Source organism: Rousettus aegyptiacus, unplaced genomic scaffold (genome assembly GCF_014176215.1).
Source record: "Rousettus aegyptiacus isolate mRouAeg1 unplaced genomic scaffold, mRouAeg1.p scaffold_m13_p_3, whole genome shotgun sequence".
Taxonomy (NCBI): domain Eukaryota; kingdom Metazoa; phylum Chordata; class Mammalia; order Chiroptera; family Pteropodidae; genus Rousettus; species Rousettus aegyptiacus.
In genome coordinates, this window is record NW_023416306.1 from 75,029,393 (window position 1) to 75,048,434 (window position 19,042).

At 41.3% G+C, this 19,042-nt stretch overlaps 1 protein-coding gene across 6 annotated transcripts in view; it reads right to left on the reverse strand.

Moving 5' to 3' along the window:
• SHC3 (SHC adaptor protein 3) overlaps nucleotides 1–18,252 on the reverse strand; it is a 148,916-nt gene extending 130,664 nt beyond the window's left edge. For 4 of the 6 annotated variants that reach the window (XM_016133436.2, XM_036238635.1, XM_036238633.1 and 1 more), the window contains exons 1-2: nucleotides 18,108–18,251; nucleotides 16,145–16,954 (exon numbers count right to left, since the gene is read on the reverse strand). In XM_016133436.2, the coding sequence (XP_015988922.2) occupies nucleotides 16,145–16,600 (456 nt within the window). In that variant the 5' untranslated portion in view covers nucleotides 16,601–16,954; nucleotides 18,108–18,251. Of the gene's footprint in view, nucleotides 1–16,144; nucleotides 16,955–17,084; nucleotides 17,711–18,107 lie in introns of those variants that run through there. The other 2 variants (XM_036238631.1, XM_036238632.1) reach the window with 2 other exon arrangements.
• Nucleotides 18,253–19,042: the final 790 nt, after the last annotated feature.

Consider the following 19,042-nt stretch of genomic DNA (forward strand, 5'->3'; position numbering starts at 1 on the left):
GAAGATTTACCCCTATGTGATTTCTATGAGTTTTATGGGTTTAGCACTTATATTTAGGTCTTTGATCCATTTTGACTTAATTTTTATAAATAATGTGAGAAGGAGTCTAACTTCATTCTTTTCTATGTGGATAGTCACATAGTTGTCCCAGAGCCATCTGTTGAAAAGACAATTCTCCATTGAATAGTCTTGGCATTCTTGTCAAAAATCAATTGAACATAAATGTACAGATTTATTTCTAGTCTCTCAATTCTATTCCATTGATCTATACTGTCAAAGAAAGAAATTCAAAATCTAAAGGAAAGTTTAGAGCTTATTTGAGCCAAGGGTTGAGGGTCAGACCCAGAAGCAAAAATCTCAAAAGACTGAGAAAATGCTCCAGGGAATGGCAGTTTTGCAGTTCGCTTTATACATTAGAACCAAAGGAGGAGACATAAAAAAAGGCTGCATGAAATCCATTGGTGGCAGACTAAGAAGGTGGGAGAAGGCAAAGCGTAGAAAAGTCTAGGATTGGACAAAAAGCAAGTGCAGAAATACATATTTCTTTTACATTGCTGGGTGCAGGACAGTTAATATTGAACATAGTTAGTTTACAGAGACATGTGGATAAAAGATAACAATGAGAAACGTCGAGGTCATTTCTTCCCAGGGTGTTCATCTCTAGAGGTCTGGAGAAGGGATCATTCTGAGATCTTAAGTATGTTATCTTAGGTGCACAAAAACAACATACAGGGCTTGCTCAAGGTAAAGATTAATCCATCATATAGGGCTAGGACACAGCTTCCAATTATAACCTGCTCGGTTAGGAATTTTTATGATCAGAACATCTGTGTGGTTACTTTCAGTTATTAAGCTGGTCAAGTCTGCCAGGTAGCCACCTTTTCATTTACAATATCCCTATACTTAGGCCAGTATCATATTGTCTTGAAATTGGAAAATGTGAGTCCTCTAATTTTGTTCTTCCTTATCAAGATTGTTTTGGCTATTCTGGGCATAGTTGCACTTTTTAATTACTTGATCAGTTTTTTAATTATTCAGTTTCTGACTTTCTCACCAGAATGTAAGCTGTGCCAAAAAGGCAGAGACTATATCTGTTTTTTTATCCCCAACTACATCTTCAGCACCTGTACAGGACCTGACATATTATATAAACTCAGTGTAATTTATTGACTAAATTAATGAATAACTGAATACTCAATATTTCTAATGATAAATATTGGAACAGCCTAAATATTCAAAATACAAGTGTTTAAGTAAATTATAATACACTAATGGGACAGAATATTATGTAACCATTAAAAATCATGTCTTCCAAAAATAGTTAAAGATATGGAAAATCATTGAGCCTGATCTCAATTTTGCATAAATGAAAATAAGGAATGAAAAAAATCATGGAAATTTTTTAAAAAGTTATCATGGAAGATTGTGATTATAAGTGATTATAGTTATCTTCCTTTATGCTTTTCTCTATTTTCTACATTTTCTGCAATTACCATGTATTGCTTTCATAAAAGAAAACTAAACATTATGAACTGAAAGTATGCATATTCATTAAGTTGTGCACAGACTTCTGGATTTGCAATAATAGTCAATGATTCTATTTCTAGAATTTTGTTAGTGGAGCCAACTCTTAGTGACTTGAATGGCTTCAGATTCTATCACAGGAGGCCACGTGTGATGAATTATTCTTGGAGAAATCAGGGTTAAAGATGTGGGGTGTAAAGTACACTATAAACAAATTCCTGCCTGAGTCTCATCAACAACAGGTGAGAACCCAAGGCTCAGAGAAGGCTGTGAACTTCGCTCCTTTCATCCAAAACCCCAATGGTAACCAGTGCACCTGAGCACATGTAAGCACTACTACCCATGCTATCACAGGGTTTGAATGTCATCAACTTATAGAATGTGTGGCAACTTTAAATTCAAGCAAAATTCTGCCCCAGAATTTTTATGTTTGAAATATTTTCTAGCATTGTTAAACTTAGCTGTGACCTAATCACCTTAGCAAGTCCACCACAAACGTTTGTATTCAACAGCACTATCTCGCAAAATTTTCAAGTCAACCACACCCATTCTCCACAATAGATAACATCGTATATGTAATTCTATCTGGTATAACGATTAAATAATTTTAAGTTCCAAATCAATTTAGTGACTTGATTTAGTGATGCTAAAGTTAACCTTATTTTTTATGAGTGTGTATATATATTTGAGAAAAGGAAAACTCTAGATTTCACCAATTAATTTACCTAATCTCCTTTATACAGAATCATATTTTGTATTATTAAAGTTTTATATTTATAAAATTTTCTCTGAAAATAATCTCGAATTAATTGCAACATTACTATCTACACTAGAGGAATGAGTTGTACTTAATTGTACTAATTTGGCCAATATTTTTAGTTTAGTTTTGTTTCGTTTTGTTTTGTTTCATTTAAAAGGTCATGGATATAAACTAATCAATGGTTGCAGAGGTCAGAATAGTGAATAGCCTTGGAAGGTTGCTCATTGGTTGAAGCATGATGGAGCCTAGTGGGGCCTGGTAATATACTTTAGATCTTGGTCAAGTGTTTATGTGGGTGTGATGTGTGTGTATGTGCTCACTGAGCTGAACACTTAAGGTTGCATGGTCTAATATGTACTCAATAAAAAGAATAAAAGATCATTGCTTCTAAGAGAGCTCTTAAAATTACTTTGTTTTTAATGCTCATCTTTTTCTGGTAAACAGTATCTGTTGAGTACAAAAATCTGAAAATACAAACATCAAAGAATTAAAATTGTTTATAATCAACCCACCAGAATAACCTGGCATTACAATAAATGTTGTTTTCAGCCCTATAACATCTCAGCTTCTCATCACTGGCTTATAGGGCACCTATGGCAAACTCTTTATCAATATCCATCGACTTTGACACTGACACTGGAAACTGTGGATGCACAGACACCATACACCCCCAACATAGTCTGTTTCCAACATCAATGCTTCTCCCTCCCAAAAAACCTCAAATCCAGCTGCTGGTAACTACCTTGTCCCTCGCCCTTCATGACAGGACCATGCTGTTCCTGCTGCAGCCTCAAAGATAATTTGCGGAAGGTGTGAGGCTAAGACCCCAAAATAGGGGCCAGGAAGAACACCAATCACTTTCAGCTTTTATCCCACCGTGTCTCAAACGCATGTCTACCTCACTGGCACCAAGAATGGCACTGCACCATCACATTTCCTGGAATGAACTCACATGAGTTATGACACAGAGTTGGAGTCACAACCCTGTGATATGACAGTACTTTCTCTCTCAAATAAAGCACAGAAATAATGAGCCTCTTTGAAAATGGAGGTAGGCCCTGAGTCAAGGAACTTTGGAGAAGGTAGCTCTGAGTTCAACAGTAAGGCCATAGAAGGTGTAAAAAGTGAAACTTCAGTAAGTGTCTGCCACCTGCCAGACACTGTGCCAATTACATACAAATGTTCATTTATTTGACTCCTCTTGATGACCCTATGAAGACGGTGCTGCAGTCATCCCCATTTTATACAAGGGACTTGGGCCTCAGGTGAACCTCCATACAGTAGACATCACTTGAGGAAAATGGAAGATTAAGAGTTAAGTAAAGTTGCTCACATGTCCAGAGAACCCAGAGATACCTGTGTGAAGAGTGAAACCAGAAATGTGTTTTCAGTGCAGTGGGCACAAAAGTATGTAAGGAGTGTACAGTCTTGTGTGAATAAATGGGTTGGGTATTGAAAGAGATGATTACCCACTTCTAGTTTCCTATTTCTTTTGTCAGATTTTTTTTAACTCCCATACAGGGAAGAAATTAGCCATTTGGTTACATCTGAACCCTATGTCTAAGTTTCCTCAGCCAGTGCAACAATTCTCTCTTAATCTTTCATTTCACTGAGAAAATCGTATTAATACAAATGCCATATAGGCTTTCATCAAAAGAGCAAGGATGCCTTTATAAATGTCACCCGGTGGCGTGTGTCATCCGCCTCATTTATGACATGGAAGCTGAGTCAGAGAGGAAGTATGAATGGGGTTTGGTTAAAAGTAAACCACTGTGCTTCGTTTCATCTGAAAAATCACAGCAATGTGATAGGCCACATCTGCTATTCAAAGTCAAAGGAAAAGAGGGAAGAAATATTCCAAAGATACACATTGGTATTACAGCTGAAGCCAAGTTTTAGCTAACGCGTGAAGAAGGCCAAGTTGACCTACCCTTTTTTGTTCTAATGCGTCACTATTTACACTCTTACCCTCTGACACTAGACTTGCTGCTTGGTCCTAGGAAATGCATTCTTTCCCCTTGAGAATTAGTTTTCTCCACCTTCCTCACCACAAAAATAAATAAATTATTGGACTAGATGGCCCCCAATGGTTGGCTTAACTCCTCTCCACGCAACTGAATTCCTTGCAGGCTTAGCGCCAACAGCCGAGACCCCAGTCCAACATCTTCCTGCTGACCCACTAAGTTTAGGGCCCCAGTCTCAATGCCAGGCTTCAATTGATTGGACCAAACTGTATCTGGATGTTAGTGCCACAGTCCCTTTGCCCAGAGCCTGCCTCATTCTCCTTGCTCCTGGGAAGCACCCATCAACTGTGGTTTGGACAAGAACAACTGAGAATAGGGCCAGGCTGTTTTGGAAGCCTTATTATGGCTACAAGATCTGTTAAGATTGCCCCTATTTCATTCCTGTTATTGGGGATTTGTATCTTCTCTCTTTATCTTTGTCACTCTTGCTGGTTTCTTAATCTTATTAATTTTTTCAAAGAATCTGATTTTTGTTTCATTGACTTTCTGTTTCTCATGTCAATGATTTCTGCTTTTATCTTTGTTATTTACCTCCTATTGTTTGCTTTGGTTCTATTTTGCTCTTTTTTAGTGTTTTGAGAAACACTTAGATTACTGGTCAGAGAACTTATTTTTTTTCCAGTGAAAGCATTTGTGGCTATAAATTTCCCTCTAAGCATGGTTCTAGTTGCATTCCACATGTTTTGATATGTTGTAGCTTCATTTTTATTCAATTCCATGTATTTTTTAATTCCTTTGTGTTTCTTTTGTTACATGAGATATTTATAGGCATGTTGTTTACCCAAGTGTTTGAGATTTTCCTGTTGCCTGTTCTTATTGATTTCTAATTTGAATCCATTGTGGTCAGAGAACACCAATTACAGTTGACTCCTGAACAACACGGAGGTTGGAGGCACCAGCCCACCACACATTCAAAAACCCATGTATACCTTTGGACTCCCCAAAAACCTAACTAATAGCCTACTATTGACCAGAAGCCTTACTGATAACAAACAATTACACACATTTTATGTTATATGCTATGTTGAATGTTATGCCTCATTCTTACAACAAAGTAAGCTAAAGAAAAGAAAATACTAAGAAAATCATAAAGAAAGAGGAAATACATCTATAGTATTTATTAACCCTTGAAGTTCAAACCCATGTTGTTCAAAGGTTAACTATATTTTAAATTTGGTTAAATTTGTTTTATGGTTCAAAATATAGGCTATCATGGTGGATGTTCCATGGGTACTTGATAAGAATGTTTATTTTGCTGTGGTTTCATGGAGCATTCTCTTTATGTCACTAGATTATGTTGGTTGATTATGTTTTGTATATCCTTGCTGATTTCCTGCATGATATCTGGTCAATTGCCTAGAGGAGGCTGTTGTAGATATATACAAACATTTCTGTACTTGTTTCTGTTACAATAATGGGTTCATACTATATATACATTGCATCATGCTCTTCTCACCCAACAATGCCTTGTGAAAAATCTTTTCCAGTCAACAGTAATAATACTCTAATTCACCGTTTTAAATGGCTGCATATTCACACTAGATGGTATGAATGCACTGGAACTCATTTCACAATTCCATGGTGGGCCATTTACTTCTTTTCATGGGTGGCATTATTCCCAATGACAACTCCACTGGCCTTCTCAATTGCAGTTCTGAGTTTTGATAACAGAGGCTGATGACTCTGGAAACTCACAGCAGTTGAGTGGCCTATAGTAGGTCATTAGGCTATGGATGGTAGAATGGATGGTAGAAGCGAGTCTACATTGAGCCTTTTGATTAAAAAAAAAAGTGTGATTCTAAAACTCATCAATAACACTGCTTGTAGATCATCATGAACATGCCATAAAGAAAGCCCTATCATCCTTTCTTGGAAAACGGAGCAGCTGTATCATAGACAAAGATGAATTTATATCTCAGTAGTGTAAGCACATGAACTAAGACCCAAATTATTCTTATGACAGGACAAACTTCAAAAATAGAATGTATACCAACAGAAGCCAGAACTGCAATTCCACCAAATTCTGTACATGAGCAGTCTCTTAAATGTAATTTACAAACTAGGATGTAAACAGATAAGAGAATCCAGGAGATAGTGAGATCAAGACTGTTGACAGAATGAGAAGAGTTTAGCTTGGAGAAGAGACACCTAAGGGAAACATACTTCAGCTCCTTTAAGGACTGTCATCTGATAAGGAAGGATATCAGTCCTGCAAAATGTCAGCCAGATGTAGAAAGGTCATCAAGTACAATAAAACAAGGGCCAGTACTGAACTGGTCCCTCCATTAAACATGGAGTATGTCTACACTAAGAGGCTACAGCCCATGTATGTGACTTACCTACGGCAGCTGACTGCACTTCCCTCTGACTGTGGTTGGTCTGCAGTAGAATGCCTTTCCCATCCCCTAGGCTAACGCCATACCCACAGCCACCTCCAGAGCGATTCTCACTTGGATTCCCCTGGCTTCAACATTCTCTCTCCACTTCCCCAGATCTGTACTGTCTTTCAGGACTCAGAAAAACTCCTACCCTTCTGTGAAGCCTTTCCTGATAACTCCAGCCCCCCATGGCTCTCTCACCTGGTCATTAGCACCTTATTGAACATGATTTTTTTTTTCTTTTTAAAATGGAACAACTTTTCCTGCTCAGTTGGATTTCAAGTTCCTTTTGTAAAATCATCCTGCACCTCTTTCACAATCTACAATACCAAGGACAAAGTATGTAATAGAACCCTTAAAAAACAATTACTGATACATTCATTTCCCCCATTCTTTTTCATAAGTCCTTGTGCTTTAATTAGAGGTGGGGGTATGAGGGAGTGTTCAGGCGTTTAGCTTTCTGTTTGGAAACATCCTGGTGAAATCTAGCTATACAATATTTTAACTTAATAATAATTGCTCATGGCTCTCATTAAAGTTGATTCTCTTGTTGAAAACCTCCTACAATTAGCGTTAAAAAGAAAGGCCAAGAAAAAAAGAAAAAAAAAAAAACAGAATTCATGGGTCCGCTAACGATGCTTCTTTCTAATCTATAGAATAGCCTGTAAAGACTTTGGGTGGGCTTTGTCATGAATACCATTTCACAGAATGAACAATTATTAAGGAGCTTTTAAAGAGAACGGTGTTCAAAATGTGCCTCTTTGGAGTTACATTCTTCATCACCAATATATAAATAGGCCCAGAGGTCACTCTCCTGACCAGTGTCCTACAATCATCTCTACTCCTCCATCGGTACATCTTAAGTGTTTGTCACAGGCTCTTTCCCCAGGGAAGGCTTGGGAAGGACTGCTGACCACCTTTCCTCCAGGTCATGGCCTTATACTATGACCTGCGTGGATAGTGTGGATTGAATTGATGATAAGAAAGGCGAATCCACAGAGCTGTGGAGATCCTGCAGAGTGACCACTAACTCTGCCCTCATGAGAGAGACAGAAGGAACAGCTGCTGGGTCTTGAGAGCTGACAGAGCTCTCTCTATTCTGGGTGAAGTTAGGGTGGAGTGAGGGGCCAACAGCAGGAGATTTTATCTAAGGCCCAAAAGGCAACTGGTTTGGGGAAAAACGAGGTGTTTCACACGATGTACTGTTAGGGGGAAGGGGACAAGGGATGAAGTGCGAACTATAAAAGCGTGCATCTCATAGCGAGGAGTTTGGACTGAATTCCATGAGGAAAGCTGGCAACAGAGCTTTTAATTAGGAAGATAAGACACGTATTTTACAAAGAGAAATGATTCACCACATTAACAGAAAAGGGGTGAAAAATGTATATTTATCTCACTAGATGCTGAAAAGACCTTGAAAAACTTCAACAACCAGTCCGGATTTTTTCTTTAATTTGGAAAACTAGACTTGTAGGAAATTTTTCTTAACTCGTAAAAGTGTACATCATAGTAACTGTCCTTCTCAGTGGTTGAGTATAGAAGGCCTCACTCTGTAGCCAGGAGTGAGAAAGTGACCTTACCAATAGAATTATTATTGTATCCAGGTCTTGCCAGAGGAATAAGAAGAGGATTAATATTAGCTAAAACTTATTGTACATACAGGCAAAAATATTTTCCTAAGTGGAAAGATGCATGTAGAAGAATGTTCATTATTTTATTATCTGTGAGAAATTGGAAACTATCTACATGTCTAACAATAGGGAACTGTTTGAATAACTATTAGCACATCCATATATTTGAATATTAAGCAAATGCCAAAAAGAATGGAGCAGAATTATAGGTACTAATCTGAAAGATTTCCATGGCATACTAAGTGAAAAGAGCAAGTCACAGAGCAATATATGTAGCATGCTTTGCTGTATGTAACAGAAAGAAAAAAAAAGATAAAAAGGAAGGAAGAAAGAATATACATATGCATCTGGAAATATAAATAGCAAACAGTTGATGGTGATTATCTCTGAGAGAAAACATATTAGGCGTATCGGAAGGGGAGTTGAGGAGGAACTTTGAGACATTTCAGTGAAACTGTATCATATTGTTTTATCAAATTTTTAAAAAGAGACTTTCCCAAAGCGATAATCTGAAAACCGGTTAGTTTTTTGTAATAATCACAGCAAAAAGTGGTGAATGCATGAATTAAGACAAAAGGAAAGCAAAAGACGGAAGATTTGAAACTCTGTTGAGTAAAAATGTGAGTTTAGTGATTGAATAGATGTGATGGGTTTAGGAAAAGGAGGTACTCAAGGACTGCTGTGCAGTCCTGGATTGGGAAGGGGACAAACAGTGACTCCATGAACTAGGGAACAGAACGCAAGTGGGAGAGGTCATGAATTCACTTTGAGGCACACTTCACTTAAGGGACCCATGAAACAGTAGGAGGACCTGTTGCATAGACAGTAAGAAATCCAGATCTGAGCTCAGTGTAGACACTGGTCCAAGTCACCATCATCCCTCCTGATTGTCTCCTAATTGCCCCTACTTTCATTCCTGCTTTTCTAATCTGTTCTCCACATAGAAAATAGAATAATTTTTCAGAAAACATCTAGTGACTTCCCACTGCATTTGCCTGGTGCTGGCCTCCCTGTTAGAACCCCACCCCCACCAACCTCCCAAACTCAATACATTCCAGCTTACTGGATACTGAGTTTCTATTTCCTCTGTATGTGAGCTCCCCTCACGTACTCATGAACTAGCACATTTGCACACATATCTTACCCATCTTCCTGGGTAATTTCTACTCACCATTTGAGGTTCCATTTCGATATCATCTTCTCAGAGAAGCCATCTTTGACTTCCACATCCCACCACCAGCATGGTCCCCCAGTATTTTCTCTTATCTGTCTCCCCATTAGCATCAAAACAGCAGGAGGCATGTCTGTTTAATTCATCTATATATCCCTATCTTCTACCACAGGCTTACTCAATAAGCTCAATCATCACTAATTGAAATAATTGATTAGCATATTACTGAAAGAACAAAATAATGAATGGATGAATGGAGAGGTAAGACTGTTCACAAACAATCTGGAATTAGAAACGAGAAGAAAAGAAGGCTGCACAAAAACTAAAGAGGAAAATCTCTACAACAGATGCTGGAGTCTGGGAGAGATGCTGTGGGCCAGCAGCACCAGCTGCTGTGGGGAGGGGGAAGGAGTAGAAAAAGAAGCGAAATGGAGTTTTAGGTTTTATAATTAAGGGGTCGCTGAGGAACCTCTTCCAGACACTGTGCATAGATTGGGAGAAGTCAGTTGTCGCCTGTCTGTGTAAATTAGGAGAGGAAGTGAAACAAGGATGGAAGAGGTATGAGAGAAAATAGATGCTTGGAGAGAGGCTGTTTTAAGGCACACGAGACCTAAGAAGGAAGTCTGTAAGAGATGTATTTTTTAAAAAAGATAATAAGTACTCAAAACACAACACTTCCTAATAATTGTATGACATTTTACTATCGTTACACTCTTGGAGTTAAGACTCTGCAAAACAAGGTCCCTTCCCCTCTCCCAGCTGCAGCAGGGTAGTAACTATTTACACCACAAAAGTTGGCAAACAATGCAAATCATAATGTTTTTTGACTACAGAGCCAGGTGTTAACTATTTATCAGCACACTCCTGCCCTGAGTGTCTTAACCAAATTGATAAACAAACAAGAGTCAAAATAGAGACAATAAGAGGACAGGAGCATCTAGGCAGCACTGGAACATCAAAACCCACCCTCCTGGCCATCATTTGATGAATCTTATTTTCTTCTCCCACGTGAATTAATAAGTCACTCTGCAAACAGTGCTGTTATCTATCGAGCAAGGCTGTTGCTTCTTCCAGTGGAAAAATCACAACCCAGTTCTTTAGGTAGTGCAGCCACCATGGTCTCACAAAGAACAATCCTTTAAAAAGCAGTGTCTCCAAACCAGAGACCATTATGAAGGTGTGCAGGAGTCCTGCATGGGTGATGTGGGCAGAAAAAGCCAGGGGTGGCTCAGGTTAACAGTCAAATGTGTGAAGACCAATATTCCAGGAGATCACCTCAGCTTCCAGCAGTTACATGGATGTACACAAAAGATAGAATTTCTCAGAATGTAAGCTCAGGACAGATTCAGGTGCCCAATAGCACCTCTTATCTTCCACTGAAAGCTCACCTTTCTGATAGGGGCCCAGCCTCAGCTACAGTCGTACTATACTTACTTGATCTTTGCTCTCTACTTTACCCAAGGCCGACAAATAGAAGCACACGTCAAAATGCTTTTTTAAAACTCCATGAAAGCAAGTCTTAAATTGAGAAAACTGCATCTGTAAATTATAATTTATAAATTAAAAAAAAAAAAAAAAAATATATATATATATATATATATATATATATATATATATATATATGAGTTTTCCATTTTAGTAATGACACACCATGATGTAGAAACATCTATTTTCCCTCCTGAGGCCTCTGTCTCTGGTTAGGATTATGGACCACAGACACACAGAATGCCTAAATTTCCCACCAGGTATGGGTGGGTAAAGGGGTGCTGATGGCCATTAGCTGACACCTGCTGAAGCTAGGTGCTGGGTGCTTGTGGGCTCATTAGATTAGTCTCACTATGTTTTATGTTGATGTGTTTTATATGTTGTGTGTACATTTGAAAAATCTCCATAACAAAGTCTTACGTTTTATTTTACTTTATTTTTTTAAAAAAAAAGGTTTACAAAAGAACCAGATGAGTGACACTGCAAATATGTCAGGGACTGTTTCTCTGGGGGCTCCAGGGCCCAGCCGACATGGGTCCTAGCCTCCTGAGGCTTTTCCTCTCATCATTCCCACCTTTTAGAAATAATTCAGTGTTGGGAACAAATTTCTGTTCACCTACACGCTTTCCCCACCCAGGACTCCTGGGGGCAGGCTTCTCTCCTGCTGAATGGGCTGTGGGGACATGGATTAAGCAGCAGCTGTCTGCTGGGAAAGCTTAGAGGTCCAAACTGAGGCCAGTAGGAAAGGAAGCAAGCGGGGATGTGCCAAGTCCTAGAAGGTAAAGGCTCTTCAGTGTCCAACATGCTATGGCCAGTGGTCCCAGAGTGTGCAAACACAGGAGGGGTGATCTGTCATAGAAGGGGGTCGGCTCTTCCACACACAAAAAATTCTGCTAAAAACAGTCATGTTTTCATTGCTTTACCTCTTCGAAGGAAAACATCAAGGGCCCCAGTTAGTGGCATTTCTGCTGAACACCAGGTTAAGGGCCAGTTCTTTCTCAACAGAGCAGAACTGTGTTGTGATTTTTCTTTTTTTTTTTAAACAAAAGTTTTCTATTTGGACAAAGGACATTAACAATGTTTAATATTTGCAAAGCATAAAGCAATAGTATTAAACACATCATCCATAGTCTAGATGGCCAAACAATTAGACTGAATGGAATCTGATAAAGTTTGGATGAATTCTTTGCTTGTTTTTCTTCCTCTTCAATGGACAGACGTGAGGAAAGGCTCCTTTGAGGGGCTTTCACTTTAGGAAAACAACACATTCAGATGACACACCAGGATGGCTTCAAGTCTAAAATGGGCAGCATTATAACAATGGGCTCTGAACATTTTTCCCAGAAAGTCTTTACTTTGAGGGTTCCAAATATTCCAATACTGATGGGGCATGAGAGACCTAATGACAAAGTGAGGACCCCCTGTTCCACCCCTCAGTTCTCCCTTCTCCATGGTTCTCCTTCCGGCTTCTAGGTTTCTCTACAGTTCCCTACAGGAACCTGGAATCATGGCTTGAAACCTAAGACACACTGGAAGGTGACAGAACTTGCCAGACCAGTTGTGCAGCAGCAAGGCCAGGCTGAGCCCAGAATCCAAAGGCCAGAAACTTCATCGATGCACTAAGCTGCCACAAGCTGCCCTGGCAAGAGCGGAGGCTGATCCCAGCAAGAGGTACTGGTCATGCAGAAGTAACAAGATTCAAGAAAATGCCAGCTTGCCAAGATAAGCAGCCACTGGTCCTCCCTTTCTAGGCACCTGATACCCAGATTTTCAATTACTAAGACTTTGCTTAAATGATAGTTATCATATCTTCCTCAAAAATATGACATATGCTCAAAGATAACAAAGTGGGGAGAGGAGCAAGAAGTTACTCTTTATAGGACTGAAGTTTCATCAGTAGCTTATCTTTCAGAATTATTTTCTCAAACATGAATATAAAAGATATGAATGATAATCAGGTATTTCTGGAAATACGACATTTACTATTTTCTAACAAGAAAGAAAATAATCACTGTTCAAAATCATCACAAGTCGTACCATTGTGAGTGTGTGTATGTGGTATGTATGTGTGTGTGGTGTGTGTATAGTGTGTGGTGTACCTGAATATTACCTTTAGAACCTGCTAAAGACCAGCAGCAGCCCCAACAGAAACTTCAGGTCCTAGCCAGCTTAGATTCTCGGGCAATAGAACTAGAAGGTGAACAACAGCATAATCAATACTTTGTATTTCTGTCAGCCTTACAGGTCCAAATTGAAAATAGTTCCAAAATGGAATTGTAATGAAAATATCATTGTTCTTTGTTGCTGGATTTTCCTTTTCTGACTATCAAGGAAATATTTTTTTTTCTTTTTTTTCTCTTTCATGTCACCAAAAGCGAAAACCCTCTATCAGGCATACCTGGCGGGGGGGTGGGGGGAAGGGTTACAAAGTTGTTGTGGTGAGGCCTCTGGACAACAGTACAAACCTGGAGGCTATGTTTGTCTAGCCTTCCTCATTTGTATAGCTCATGTAGTCCTAAGCCTCAGACTCAAGTGATGGTATAAAGGACAAAAAACATACTCTGAGCTTTGAATTCGACTGCTGCTCAGGAACCTTGTCCACTTTTAAATTTTATGTCCCTCATTAATTAACATTACAACCTACTGTTCCAACAGCTTGATGTTTCCTAAACAGTCAAAACCCACCAGCCTTCCATATTTTACAGTTTCCACTTTCATGTAATTGAATTAAGTTGAAGTATTTCTGAATAATAAATCTGTGTATAATATGCTAATATTGTCTATAGATAGGGTTTGCTATGAGGAATAAAATGTATAATTATACAGGCTATGGCTTTGCAGATAAATCAAAAGCTTTGGGGTTTTCCTTAATTTAGAAATAAATTTAAATCAAAGAGAATAATAATTCTTTCCCAAACCCTAAGCCTTTCTTTAGATTTTAGAATTGTACAGTGATGTTAAAAGATTGCCCTTTCTATTAGAGATCTTTAAAAGGATACCAATAAAACTATTCACAAATCAGCAAAAAGACCAAATTAAGATTTTTTTCAGTTTTGTGATTTTTCAAGAAAATATGTTCATGGTTTTAAACTCAATAAGCAGTGTGGAAATGTTTACCAACAGAGGGCCACGTGATCCTGTAAATCAAACATGTGCACAAGAAATTGTCCTTTAGCATCTGATCTTTGCTGTGTGATTTCAAATGGCGCAGGGGCAGCCTAAGCTTGTGTTCATATGACTCCATCATTTACCACTGAGGACAGACCACTAACTAGCTATGCTATGCGCCCCAGATCATCTCAACCCTTTAGCTGAGGCACAACACAGTGACCCAAACCCCAGGAGGCTCTGAGTAGACTCAGTCCTCTACCTATTTGAGTAGCTCTGGTGGAATGTCACAACCTTACACCAACAAAATGGCCCAGCAGGGCAGACTTCTTTTAGTGGTTCATCATTACTCAGCCCCAACAACCTTTTAGAACCTTTAGAACTATCTTCATTCTTCAAAAAGCAAGAGCAAAGCACTAATCCAAGTGAATGACTTTTTTAAGGAAAACTTTAAAGGCAAAAGTTTGATAATTTCCCCTCCATTTGAAAACTACTCTCTACTTTCAACATAATAGGTATAGAAAGCTTTGCCAAGGTCAATTTATCTATTTTAAATGTAAGCTTTCTTTTTTTTTTTTTTTCTTTTTTTAGCTATATTGTGGTGTCACTGCTTAACCTCAAAATTGGCAGGGTTTTTGTTTTGTTTTGTTTTGTTTTTTTCTTTTTGTTTTTGGCTCCTGGTTATATATGTTAAAGAAGGAATATAAAAAGAATACTCATTTTGTTTTATAATAAACTCAACCAAATGTGCATATTTTATGCTAATTTACATCCCTTTTGTAAAATATATTAATCAATTTTCAGAGGCCAAGATGAAGATTAAATTAAAAGGCAGCCTTTGAGGCCCCATTTTTAACACTCACGAGTACAAAGTACCTTTGTCAGTGCTTTTTAGGTAGTTAAAGATAATCTACAAAGTTACTGTTTCCTTTAATTTCTGGTTCCAAAATTGCCCAGATACAACATTTTACCCAAAGATGTGGTCTATTAAATTTTTAAATTGGATCTATAGCCAGGACGCACAGATCTCAGGTGTCATGCAGGTTTCTCAATTGACAACACCATGGGGATAGATATGTCTCATTTCTCTTTAAATAAAAAGTCATGCCTTGGGGTAACCAGGATGGAATAATGCACCTCTGACCTCTCCCCCTGGTCTGGGAAGTCTGCCCAGCTGTAGAGCCAACTCTGTGATATAGCTCCCTGCTCCCTGAAGGCAAAACAAGTGTGTGGCCTGGCAGGACAGTTGGTCAGTGCTGGTTATTTGTTCCTTAAATAACGCAAAATACTTGCATAAGGGAGAAATTTTATAGACCACATCAGGCATGATTTTATAATTCTTTGTGTTGGAGGAAAAATCTCCTTTCCAGACTGTGGCTCCAGACACCACAAGCTCAGCCCCCTTCAGCCTGCTTAAGCGGAAAACTACCGTCGGGGGTGGGGGATGGGGGTGGGCAACAGCCCTCAATTTTCTTCCTGCTACTATAAACCTAAACCTGTAGGTATGGGATGAAAGGCAGACAGCGAGGAAAATCTTTCTGGGTAAGAAAGTACAGCCTGTCTTATATAAAGCGAGACAGCATTTGGCCGGCATGGCCAGGAGCTGGAAATTCTTGCTGTGGGGGAAGGAAACCACCCACCCTGCCGCCTGGGGCAAACATAGCAGAAGTAGTGGCACCACCTGCATTTCTCACCGCAGGAGCTGCCCAGTTCTTCCAGGTGTGTTCGCTGTGTCCTGGGTAGGCCTGACACACAGCTGCCAGGGATGTGAGCCCATGAAGGGGGGGTGGGGTATGGGGGAGGGACAGACCAGACACATGGCAATGCAAGGTGGCGAAGGCATGCCAAAGGAGTGAGGCCAAAGGAAACTAGGACAGGGTGAGGTCACAACCGTTTTTAAACCTTCTCCCAATGGATGCGCAACGGATGCGTTTGTGGTGCCCTGTCCCAGCTGCCAGGGGAGCTGGCTAAGGAGTGCGCACCTCCTGGCCTCCAAGTGGACCACCGTAGCGGACGCCCCTGCACTCTGGCATCCCCACCCGGCTGCCTGAGCCTGCACCTACCTTGACAACGTAGGTGACTCCAGCCCCCAGCACCTGGTCGCTGGCGGGGGGCGCGCGGGGCGGCGGCTCATCGCCGGGCCGGCCCTTCCTGGCGGCGCGCATGGCCGGGGCGCGGGGGCCGGGGGGCGCGCTGCCGTCCGGGGCGGCCAGGCTGGGCGCGCTGCAGCTGCCCGAGAGCCGCGCGCCCGCCCGCTCCCTGGCCGCCGACAGGCCGCGGAGGCCCGAGCTGGAGAGTTTCAGGTGGGACACCTTGTGAAGCAGGTGGCCCAGGCTACCCGGGCCATCGTCGGGCGCCTTGCGCAGCGCGTCTCCGGACACCAGGTAAGGGACCGCCGCCGGGGCCGCGCGCGCCGCTGAGACCTTGCCGCCGCCGCTCACCGACAGGTTGTGAAGAAGGTCATCGACCGATGTCACCGAGTCATTCCTGAAACGGTTGTACTTGGTGCGTGGAAGCATGCCCCTCCGTGGGCTCACTGCATCCGGCCGGGCGCTGCAGGTGCGGGCGCGGGCGCGGGCTGCCGCGCATAGCAAGCGAGCCGCGGTCCCCGGGGCGGACGCAGCGGCCGGGACGGCGGCGGGGTCTGGGGCGCGGACAGAGGCGCCGACTTCCCACCGCTAACACCCCGCACCGCCGCGGCCGCTCAGCCCCGGCCCCGGACGCGGCTGCTGAGGGCGGCACGCTCGCTTTGCAAAAGTCATAGTTTCCTCTGATGAGCGCCCAGCTGCTTGGGGCTGCTCACAGCAAAAGCATGACTCACTCCGAGAGGAGACCCTTTCAACAAAGGCTCGGTGAGCACTGCAAATCACTTCCTGTAGCAAAAAAAAAAAAAAAAAAAAAAAAAAAAAAAAGGAAAAGAAAAAAAAAAGATGATAAAAAACACACATATACACCCACTAAAGGCACATTAGAGCCAATCAATTCTCAAATTTCCTTTTTTACCTTCCCAGATATTTCCTTCCAACCTTGATTTTTCACCTCCCCATCCCCCCACTCAGTATTTGTGCCAGAAGTAAATCCAGTTTCTTCAGATGTCAGATGAACTTTCTGAAACCCATTATTCTATGCTAGGCTTTTCTATTCCTCATCAGCCCATCTGTGTGAGCCTGTAAGTGTCTGACAGCGATGCGTTAAAATGTGACGAAGTCTTTCTAAGAATATGATCTTCAGTGGATCTTCGTGAATTCTGATTTGGAAAACAAGCAGGAATTGTTAAATAGCAAGAGACAGAGAGAGAAATAATCAATCCCAAGTGAACATAAAATACCAATTTTCTGGGTTTTTCTTTCTTCTTTTCAAATCTACAGAGCGGCCATGACAAGTGTCTTTGTGGCAATGCAGTTCTTCCAAACAAACAAACAAATCTGCATTTGTACTAATGCGCAGAGCCAGGTTAGGGTCTCTCCCCTGCTAATTTACAGCAGTCTTTCTCAGCCAGGGTTAAAAACCTACTTCAAAAAAAAAAAAAAAAAGAAAGAAAGAAAAGAAAAGAAAAAAAGAGTGCTTTGATGAATGGCAACAGGCTCCAGAAATTCATTCCAAAAAAGGGGCTTGAAGCTTTCTTCCAACTGAATGTGTTCAAGCTCTGGAAAAATGCCTAAGAAACGCTACAAATAACATGTCAATGTCCCTTCAGTTGCAGCTTGCAGCCCTGCAGTAAGGGAGAAAAAAAAAATGCAGTTGCTCTCATTACACATCAAATCCGCAGGAGGGGGAAAAAAGAAGCCTTTTTTTTTTTTTTGCAGGAGTCAAACTCGGGCTGCAAGAGATCCGCACAGGCCTCATTCCTCTCAGTTAAAAAAACAGGGCATTGGCAGCCCCCAGAGGGTCTGCGGGTCTCAAACCCATAACCCCTGTCAAGGTGGTCTCTGCCATCTTTGTCATGCATTGAAATAGCCTGCCCAACACAGTGAAACGCTCCCTGTCCAAGTTTCCGGCTACCTGTATACAAGCAAATGAATTTACCTCTAGCACGTTATCAGGTCACCCTGAGTCTTCTCACACCCACGACTAGACATATGACATATGAGGCACCCAGCCTTGAAGACCTCTGTGGAGCAGCTGTAATCAGGGCCACTCATGGCGGGCCGGCTACTGGACACAGGAGTGCAGAGAGGCAGCGGCTCAAGACCCAGGGCCGCAGGCCTAGCAGGGCAGGCGCACAGCTCTCATCTTTTCCCTTCCCTTTGCTTGCATAGCAACAGCAAATGCACACCCCATATATGGTTGGGATGATTATCAAAGTCCCCACCCCCAAAATCTAAAGCAAAAATGCCCTATCATTCTCAAACCGTGATCTTCATTAGAAGCAGACAAAAACAGCAAAATGTGAATGAAATGCCGTTTGTGTGAATGAAAGGGCTAGCGAGCGAGACAGCTTTTCTGTGAATGAAGCAGGTCCTTGCAGCCGGCGCCAGGCAATCCCCTGGTTCCAGCGGCCTCAGCCAATAAGCAGCCGCCCCGATGACTCATTCAGCAAAGGCCTGCTCAATAGTGGAAGGTTCCATTTCAATCAAAGGCGGGATCTTTCATCCAACGTCGGTGGGGGGGTGGGGGGGGGTGGAGGCGGCAAGCCAGCCAGATTACAAAGATGCAGAGAGGAAGGGACCGCATTTACGGAGAAAGGAAAAACTAATTTTTCAAGGAAAATCAAGAACCGTGGGTCAGATAAGAGTGTGAACAGGATTGCCCTCTTGGAGGTGAGCTGTGCCCCCAAAGTTTCATTCAGCCATTCATTTACATCAGGGAGCAGCCATGAATGTGCTATTCGGTTCAGAATTTATTATGAATGTACAGTAAAGTCGCATTCAAAACCAAGGTACCTCACCCAGGATTCTTTTTGTGAAAGGAATATAAAATACGCCTGCACGTTTGAGTCTAAAAATATAAAAGATAAAAAA